The 10,342-nt window shown below is 38.1% G+C and overlaps 1 protein-coding gene across 4 annotated transcripts; it reads right to left on the bottom strand.

The window, feature by feature from the left end:
• Positions 1-1,867: 1,867 nt before the first annotated feature.
• Positions 1,868-10,329, bottom strand: fbxo9 (F-box protein 9). Of its 4 annotated transcripts, none has more exons than XM_020096973.2 (13): positions 10,147-10,329; positions 7,186-7,257; positions 6,850-6,969; positions 6,678-6,735; positions 5,584-5,683; positions 4,990-5,120; positions 4,770-4,884; positions 4,369-4,487; positions 3,790-3,880; positions 3,614-3,709; positions 3,441-3,534; positions 2,993-3,147; positions 1,868-2,907 (listed from the first exon to the last, which is right to left on the bottom strand). In XM_020096973.2, exons 1-13 carry the CDS (start codon positions 10,240-10,242, stop codon positions 2,799-2,801), a joined length of 1,356 nt encoding a protein of 451 aa, XP_019952532.2. In that variant the 5' UTR covers positions 10,243-10,329; the 3' UTR covers positions 1,868-2,798. The 4 variants fall into 4 exon arrangements, with proteins under 4 accessions (XP_019952532.2, XP_019952523.2, XP_019952549.1 ...); XM_020096964.2 differs by having other exon boundaries at positions 6,850-6,972; XM_020096990.2 differs by lacking the exon at positions 10,147-10,329 and adding an exon at positions 8,817-9,107 and having other exon boundaries at positions 6,850-6,972.
• Between the last annotated feature and the right edge of the window lie 13 nt (positions 10,330-10,342).

Below are 10,342 nucleotides of genomic sequence, written 5' to 3' on the forward strand. Positions count from 1 at the left end.
GTTTTGGACTTTTAATAGATTGTGACAATATCTATGGGCCATGTTTGTCTGCTATGATATGTTAGCATGCTAACAAACTAAACATCATTGCACTAACAAAGTCAGCATGTTTAAGTGATAATGTTAGCATTCAGCTGAATCCACTTTTTAATGAATAAGATGTCAGGCTAAGTAGCTCTAATACACTGATATTAACTGGAAGTAATGGAGACTATTTTAGAGAAACATGATAGTGTCAACAAATGTTAAAGAAAATATACTATTTTCATTGGTAAACATTATTATTATTATGACAACCAAGAATAAAATGACAAAGTCTATTCAATTTCATTTTATTATGTGTATTACTTTCCTGCAACTTGCATAAAATGACTGTGAATAGGTTTGGGGAAATATTGTAAGGAGATTTGGGGGAAATATGAGATTCAGAGATGAAGACAAAAAAACATTCATAAAGCTCACTTTGTTTATTTTCTCAGGTTTAGATATCTCCATAATATTTAAAAACCTAATTTTCATATTTGGAAAAAAATGAATAAATGTGATGTATCCAGTTTTGACAAGAGAACAAGAGAAAGACGAGTGGCCTCCAGATGTTTTTTCAGATATTCAAGACTGTATGAATGTTGAATTATTAAAAATAGTAACACAGGGCTGTTTCCCTCTTGCTAATTCTATATCTAACAAAAATATTAGTATGCATTTGTTTTTTGCCCCTGATCATGTAAAATCCATCTTTTGTAGTGCTCATAGTTTTAAAGATTTGTTTTGCTGATATAATAAATTGTCACATCATAATCCTGAAAAGCTTTTAATTATTATACTTCTTCAGAAATGACAGCAGCTTCATTGTTCCACTAAAAATGACACAAAACTATCCTTGGTGTTGTTACTTTTTTCCTTTCTCACTCATTGGTAAGTCCTCTTTGTGATTGTGGTGATAGTTAGGACAACGTGAGTTAACATGTTTGACTTTAGAGAGAGACATGAGGCCAAAGAGACGCCGCCAAAACCTGCAATTAACGCCTCTTCCAGTCGAACATGTTTATTTCTGTTTTCTCAGTACTGGTGTCAGCAGCTAACTCTTTGTGAGCAATAATGATAAGACAGGGACTGCAGGAATTCTTGTCATTTTTGGTAATAATGCCCCAACAGGGTCTGTAAACCTGGTGTGGCGGCTGCTCTCTCAGGCCTGTTGTCTCTACAGTGTGACAGCACCACACCTTCACTCCCCTCAGTCCTCGACTCTAAAGTGGCATCACTGTGACCTCCTCCTCATCAGTGCTGTGTGCAGACTTGATGCACACAGAGCACACGTTTGGAGGACAGAGCAGCTGTTTGTGAGTGTTACGTGTCTGCAGCACAAACAAAGCCTCACTCACTGATTTGACAGAGGCCTTAGTCTTAGAGAGGCCTTAGAGACAGAGGGGGGCAGGGTGGGAGTCCAGGTTTTTCACTGAAAGCAGTAGAGAAGCAGCATTTATTTGTTTTCTTTATTCTCATCCCAACTGGTCCGAGTCTGTTAAAAGCAACTGAGAGGGATTTTCAGGAAGCTTTAACCACCAGATCAGTTTGCTGTAGATGTGCATGCCACACTCTGTAGATCAGATCTGTGTACATTTGAAGTATAAATGATGAATTCATCACAGTGCTGATCAAGTAAACTCTAATCTCATATCACGTATTTTCTCATTTTTCAGGATTTTTAGTGATTAAAATAAATTATTCTAAGATGCTTTAGCTCTGACAGATGAAAATTAAACAGGGCCAGTAACAATAAGAACACAAGCATAACATTAAAACAAAGTACAATCTTGTGAAATTCAATTTCAGCATTATATCAAATTTAAGGCTGTAAACAAGAACATCTGTTTTATAGAATTTTATTTTTTCTTTATTTTGTATAGTTTAATTTTCTCCATATTTTTTCCTTTTCTAACTCATAACAATAGTAGCAACAGCTGTTCATATACACCAGGATTTACTTATTGTAATTTGCTACAGACTATGATTTTCTTTCTTGAAAAACCAAACCAGCAAGCCACAAATCACTTTTAGCCTAATCCAATACAACTTTCACATTTGTTTTTTTCCCCTCTGCAAATCCTGTTTGATCTGTCCGTGCTTGGTTCCCAGAAAATCTAATACATGGATTATGACCCTGTGTGTCCTCCGCAAGAAGACAAATGATGCAGAAGTCTGACATCACATCATCAATGTCTTTCACTAAGGTTGTGTAATAGGACGTCTAGAATTTCACAGAGATGGATCATATTTTCACATGCAGGATAGCATCAGGGTCGCCGGACGCAAATTTGTCCTTGAGTGAAGTAAATCCAGTGAAGATATGCGGTTACATATCACTACAGGCATGTTTCATTTTTGTTGTAATAACTTATTCTGAAATGTCCCCAGTGTATTTTTGTGTTGTGTTTGTCCATACCAGTCATTTAAAATAAAACAAATGACAAGATCATGTTCTGTTCACCACTGATTATTAGAGGGAGAAAGTGCACCATGAGACAACAACAGTAGAAACATTCATTGCTCAGAACGGGTGGGGGAAAGGTGGCTAATTATTTTAGCTCTCAGCACATTGCTTTCATTTCTGAAATCAGAAAATAAGTAGTTCTCTATCATGTAAACCTGAAACATAACATGCTCGCGCGAAGGAAACGTGAGGGTTAAATTAATATATTATCCAGCTGCAGCACAAATTACACCGGCTGAGAAGTATGCATTTTATTAAATGTTGTTTGCTGTGATCTCTGTGGGTCACATGCACGTCTCCATGCTGCTTACAGAGGCTGCTCGGAGAAAGCAGTGTAACTCTTCACACGTGCAAAGGAGAAGGGGGTGTACATCCTGTCCAGGTCAAACGCAGTGACAACCGCTTCCCCGGTCACCCTGAAAACAGGATTCACGTCAACTTTCAAACAAATAAGTGAAATAATTTGACTGATCCACAATGATGGATGCTTGTGTGTCTTACTTGTAGGTGACGTGACAGGAGTGGTGGATCCACACCAGCTTACTGAAACTCTGGCGCCCCCCAGAGGACAGATGCAGTCCCACGTGGAAGATGTGCTCAGACTCGGTGGCTGGGTTCCGCCTGCAGAACCGATTCTTTTGAAACTCGGACCCTTTCTGTAAAAGAATTATGCAGTTTACAACGTGAGCTTTAAACTGACTGATGAGGGTTTTACTTAAAATGGTTCTTGAAAAACTGGGGAAAAGGTAAGTATTTACATGTTACTCAGTAAAATGACACAGTCTTTTACTGAACTGCTGGAATAATTCATTTGTTTCTTTACTTTCTTTACTCATGACTTTTTTCTGAATAGTAAGTGGATTGAGTATGAGAGGAAAATTTCAACTTAAATCTAAAATTACTGCAATGCTTAGTCTAAAATTATGAGTATGTATATATTTTTTCTCACCTCCTCCTTTTTCTTGCAGACAACAGCAAAAACTTTGGTTTGATTGTCTGCCTCCTGTGACAGACGGAAATGACCGAGCAGAAGAGAATCTATTCTGTGAAATGAAAAAATAGGTATTCAGCACAGCAAATCTTTTTTTTTTGCTGAGATAGTAGAAAACTGAGGAGTCTGACCTGGTGTTCCTGGTACGCAAGCGAGGAATGACGGACAGAGGGTCCTCAGGGGTGGTCAGCATCATGACTTTTCCATCAGGGAAGAACCGGAGGTACCTATGAAAAGAAAGAACACTTAGCTTAGATATCTATACAACTTACAATAAAATATAATGATTAAAGTCAACAATGTGTACCTGTAAAACTCAACATGGTGCCAGGCCCTGTAAAATCCGTCCAGTGATTGCTCTCCTTGACGAATGTATGATGTCTTGCTGATATAGACACCTGTGAAAATAATATGCAAAGTTCAACATCCAGTAATAGCTTTTCACTGGCTGAACAGTGAGGTAGCAGTAGAGCAGTAATTCATTAGTGCACTGGCAGCACCATTTGACCTCATTAACTTACAGAAGCAACATCAAGATCAGTCAAATACTATTTCTATTGGCAATATTATGCAACTGCAATTTCAGACATTTGATTTTAGATCAAATACATTTTAATTAATAAATTATAAAATGCGTTTGTGGATGAGTATCAAAAAAAACCAAATCCAGTGCATTTTTTGTGGTTGTGTTGATCAACAGTGATAATAAAGTCTGTTCTTTTCAGAGCAACCACAGTCGAAACTGCAGCTTCACACTACATTTTGGACCATGGACCTGGATATATGATACACTAGTTTGATCTGAGAAATATATATTTAATCAGTACTGGTCTCAAACTATGAAGGAGCAGAGTCTAGATTTGTATTTAATAAAATCATTCATTACCATCAAAACGGACGTGTGGCCTTTGCAGAAACATTTCCCTCCAGGAGTTGAAGGGAACAAGTTTGGTGCAGTTCCGTCCCCACACTCGTAAACAGGCTGATCGCCACAGCTCTGGGTCTCTGGAGAGAAATTAAAAGTGATAATGGAGTTGTAAATATTGAGTGAACCTAAAAATATATACACATAATTGGATTTTAATAAGTGGGTCTATTGTGCAGAGAAAATGTGACATAAAATGCAATCTCTGTGAAAAACAAACTGTTGGTTAACAAACTGTTGGTGAACAAACTGTTGGTGAACAAACTGTTGGTGAACAAACTGTTGGTCAACAAACCGTTGGTCAACAAACTGTTGGTGAACAAACTGTTGCACATCTAATCTGTTATGACAGCAGAGCTCACCTTGCACAAATATAAAACCCCCGGCAAACCAAAGAGAGCTGCTCCAGGGCTCGCATGTCCAGATCACTTGACACAACCCAACGGAATATATACATCAGGATTTCCCGTGGCAAGTCTGCATTCAGATAAATCAGGAAAGAAATTTGTTATAATTAATAAAATGTTGTAATGACTTTACATGTTTCAATCTAATAAAACAACAGACAACAGTTTTCTTTACCTGAAATGTGCATCTGAGTCGTTTCCAACTCAGGAGTGCAGATCTTTGGAAATGAGCTTTCCAAGGTGAATTGCTGCTCAAAGTAGGAAAGCAGATCTTCAATGTCACCTTCAACATCACTGTCCTCCATGCTGCAAAAAATAAAATGATATGCTCAATTTAAGAAGTGAGACTACTGCTTTTTCTCATTATTGCTGCAAACGATGTCAATCAATTTCCAGACATGGAAAAATAACTGTCTGACAACTTAAGCATCTGATTCGCTAATTGTTTAAAATATTAACACAGCTATTCTGTTAATAGAGATCAAAATCTAAAAATTAGGATGAAAGGTATCAGAGTATATTGTCATAACTGTATGCATTCTTGAGTTACATCAAAAATATAGGTTGTGAAATCCAATGATTTTGACTTTTGATCACCACATTCTAATTATTAAATTCTCGAGTCCAACCGGATGTTTCTGCCAAATCTGAAGGGATTCACTTGATGTGTTTGGGAAAAATAGAGCAGATTTTTTTTCGCTGCGTGTTGAAACATTGCAGACTTAGATTAGATGAATCAATAGATGACATCCAAAAAAAGGCAACTTACTAGTTTCCTCCAACTAAATCTGCATCCAGAGGACGGCTGTAGTTGATTTTAAACTCGATGTCAGGCACAAGCTGCATAGCCATGCGGTAGAACTTGATAGCTGGAAGTTAAGGCATCAAATCATGAATAGGGAAGAAGATGCAAATGAAAAAGCTCAAGAAATTGAGCTTTTTGATTTTTCATACTGACTTTACAAACCTAAATGGATTTCAAACTACTTTCTGTTCTATAACCACTGAATTAAATCATTCACATTTAATTTAAGACAATAACTGATGGTTAGAAATACCTGTTTTAAGAAATATATATTTTGTGGAATTTTCCACGAGCTGATGAACTCTAATAATAATAATAAACTTTTGTGTATATAGCACTTTTCAAAAACAGAGTTAACAAAGTGCTTTGACAGCAAAGCAAGAAAAGTAAAGATAAGAGAAACAACAATCAGCTGGATGCAATGTAACAAGAAGGCCAGACAACCACGTTTAGGTGGTCGGAAACCAGATAGTGTTCAAATTAAATGAATAAATCACATGAAAACTTGAACAAATAAAAACAGTAATATGAGAATACAAACAAATCAACAAGAAAAATAAAAAGTGAAAACGAAAAAATAAAAAAAGTAACAACAGGACATCATATGAAGGTAAGTCTATATAAATGGGTTTTAAAGGTAGTGTGTAGAATTTAGTGACATCTAGTGGTGAAGCTGCATGTTGCACCTGAATATTCCTCATCTCACCCTCCCCTTCCAAACAGGAAAGAGAACCCAAGTTTTAGTTTGTCCAGTTTGAACGACAGAAAAAACCATGGAGGCCTCCACAAAGAGACCCCCCTCAATGTAAATATAAAGTATTTAAATATAAAGGGCCCCTTCTAGGCTAAAGAAAACACCAATTCATACAATTTAGATGAAATACACCAGTGAAAACATCACTAGGATTATTTCATATTCAATTTCTGCCAAAAAATCCTTTCACCTAAATCTTACACACTGAACCTTTAAGAAATTATTGAAAAGAAGTCGCTGACTCTGTGAGCCTGTGCACTATGGGACTGGTTCATTTCTAAGAAATCTGTCCTCTCAAACGTACCCTCATAGACAGCTCCATTCTGCTCTTCCTGAACAGCTCTCAAGAACAGCTCTGTGGCCTGAGGGAAGATGACTCATCTCAGTCATTCCACAGCTCTTTACATTTCAGTGACAGCACTCCACAACACAGAAAGTGATGGACCTAAACCTTAAGAAATCATTTCGCAACTTACTTTCTCCTCCTGAGCAATTTCCTGGCTCCTCCTCAGACCTTTGGCTCGCAGCAGTCGGTCACTCGCTGCGGAGTTCGGTTTGAGTTCGGACACCCACTGAGCTCTGAATGCATTGAGCTCCTGCTGCAACACATTTAAAAGTGTCAAAAAAGTCGTGAGCTTCATTGTTCTCATCAATGCTTTAGAAAGAAAACTGTGAGAATTGATTCATTAAACAGCTCAACAGAGGAAAGGTACATCATATCCAGAAGGGCTGAGACATAAGTGGAATTCACATTAATATCAAATAAAAAATTGTAGAGACTAGAAAACAAAACATTAGTCATGATTTCTCACCTGAAGGTGTGGGTCAGTTGAACCTTCATCTTCATCCTCTACTGTTGCTCCAATATCTGCATCTTCTTCAGCCTTTACCACAAAAAGGTGAAGCATTAATTAAATTCATCAAACCTGTTACATTCACATTTTACTCATTTATTTACTGCTGCAGTTTTCTGTTAAGTTTTGTATGTGCTGTTTTTTTGCACGTGAGGTTCCCCAGGTGAAAACACTAAGAGTAAATGTTGTGTTGCAAATGTGTTTTTTGTTTTAAACTCTTGTGATGCACATTCAGTTTATATTATCTGTGTTACATGTTGTTTTTGTAGTCCACTGCACAACCTAGTCACTCAACATTTCAGTGTGGTGTGTGCATGTCATGAAGATAAATCACCAAATCCCCAATTATTTTTCAGCCATCACATGTGACGTTAGATGAGGGAAATAATGCATTGTAAAGTATAAAACTGAGGATCTTTACTTATTTTCTTGTCATGCTACTTTATACATTTAGTCCCCAACTAAGTTACTATATCTACAACACTATTTATAGCTAGCTGTTGTTCAACTTACTTTTTATTACATAAAATGGGGCGATTATTCTGCATTGAATACCTTTAATCACTGTTTTACAGCTCAATCAAGAAATTAATCAGGTCTGACTTAATATATAATAGTTGAAAATAAGATCCACGTCAATCGAAAGCTGTTTACACAGGACAAATAATCAATAATAAAAGATGTACTTATATAAGCACTCAGAGGGAGACTGTGTTTGCTTTAAAGGTACAGTGTGTAGAATTTAATGATATCAAGTGGTGAAGTTTCATGTTGCAGCTGAACACCCTTCACCTCACCCTCCCCTTCCAAACATGAAAAAGAACCTGTGGTAGCTTCAAATGTCATGAAAACTCAAAAGTTGTTTAGTTTGTCCAGTCTGGACTAATGTAAAAAAAAACATGGCCGCCTCCATAGGGAGGACCCCCTCAATGTAAATATAAAGTATTTGAATATAAAGGTTCTTTTCTGGGGTAAAGAAAACTACAATTCATCCAATTTGGATTTAAAAAAAACTAGTGAAAGCATCCTCAGGATTATTCTACATTAAATAAATAGATCCCTTTCACGTAAATCTTACACACTGGACCTTTAAAGACATTTACTAGAAATACATTCATTTCCTGATTATTCTAACAGCTTTGTTAAATTATTAAATTGAATTCTATATATTCTTTCAGTTCAGGACTTTGACATGCCTTGGAGTACATTTACAGAGTTGTATTAGTGTTTTTACTACAGTAACTGATTCTTTACTGTTCAAAAGCTGTTGACGTTAAAAATAGCTCCGAAAGCCTCTGTGATAAATCTGAGTGGCTACACACACGGTTATGCTAACACCAGCTAAACTAAATGAACTATTTGTGCTACAGACTCGTGAGTGTCGCTCATAAAATGGACGTGTCGATAGGTTGAGGTCACAGAAACATGCCACAGTTTGCTCAACAGTTTGTAGTCAATCCCGCGGAGACACGTCGCGCTGGGGGACTACAGGTGGACACGCAGGTAACGCTAGCTACTTCGGCTAGCTGGCTAGCTCGCTGGCTAATTCGTTTCCCCGTGAATAACGAGGTTAAAGCACGGTGACCCACCATGGCGGCACAATCTGCAGCTCTTAGTCTTTTGTCCTCACACGCGTTCGACACTAGCTTCTTACAGTTCACGGTCGGAGAAGCGAACAACACTACGGACAAATTTACGAGCTCGCAGGAACGCAGCCATGACGCTGAGAGGCCCGGAGCTTCACAGGAAGTCAGGCCGAGTGTGAGGAAGTTCGAGACGGAGAGGAGAGGAGGGGAGAAGAGGGGGAAGTATGGAAGAGGCGGCCTGCTGTCTGTCACACGGGACCTGCGGTGTTTCTGTCTCAGCTCAAATAACTTCCATCTCACTGCACTGTCACTTGATCAGGAAATGATGCCTGGAAAAAGCGCGTGTGTTTTTTGGAGACATGGTTTAAAACCTGTTGGGTCGTGGAGGAGCAGGCTCCTCTGCTGTGTGAATGGATCAACACATGCACATGGATTCATTCCTGTAGCTCGGCAATGATGCAGTTTAACATTTCAATAACAGCGACTAATGCAAGGATAGAAAGAGACGGAGACACTGCTCTGCAGCAGTGAACTGAGAATATCAGGAAACACTAGCAGTGCTGACCTCAGGATTAGAAATTATTGATAAACTCCACCACTAGGTTCTGCGTTCTAGTCTCTCTCTTTCTCTCTCTTACTCTCGCACACACACATACTCAGTTGAGCAAAAACTTAATGGCTGTGCGTTTAGCATTGAAAGTAGCTGAAACAGATTCTGTTCATTTGCTCGAAATGTGTGCAAGAACCGACTCTCTCTAAGAGATTTCACAAAGAGAATTTATATCAAAGTGATGATTTGAAATCTCCTATGCCCACTAGGTGGCGCTATGACCAAGACTAATTTGGACTGCAGATGTTTTCAGACCTGGACTCTTACCAAACGTGTGAAATCTCTGATGATGTCTGGCACAGTTACAATTTCATTCATCTACGACAAAGTTTAAATAACTTTGATTTTCAAAACTGTTAAGGGGCGTTATCCAGCCACTTTGTTGCTTCCATGCATGGAATGCATAAAATGCATACATTTATAAAGTGACTGAAGTGTTGTGAGTTCCTGAGTGTATATCAAAAGACTAAATGAATGAAACAGTACTATTTGGTGCTCCAGCTCTAAATAAGCAAGTTGAGATGAATGAGTCTTGTGAAGTGTTTCACCAAAACATGTCATTCATAAGAACTAAACAAATGTTGGTGTGAGGTGTTCACAGACCTGCAAAACTGGCTCCTATCACAACTATAAACACTTGTGACACCAACTTAGCCACTCATGCATTATTGGTTAACTTGATCATCCTAAGCCATGTAACTATAAGTTAAATCAGAGACCCACCTCAGCATTGAGCAGCTCACAGGGTGGGCGGATTCTTTCCTCCTCAGCTCCTTGAAGATACAGTTTCACCTCGTCAGGAACATTATTAAACATCATCGAAATTAGCTTGTCACTGAAGAGCTGGTGTCCCCAAAACCATCAGTTAGCCATTTTGATGTCCAAAGCAACACTAAACTGCAATCTCTTGACTGATATC

The sequence above is a fragment of the Paralichthys olivaceus genome, chromosome 14 (genome assembly GCF_024713975.1).
Source record: "Paralichthys olivaceus isolate ysfri-2021 chromosome 14, ASM2471397v2, whole genome shotgun sequence".
NCBI lineage: Eukaryota > Metazoa > Chordata > Actinopteri > Pleuronectiformes > Paralichthyidae > Paralichthys > Paralichthys olivaceus.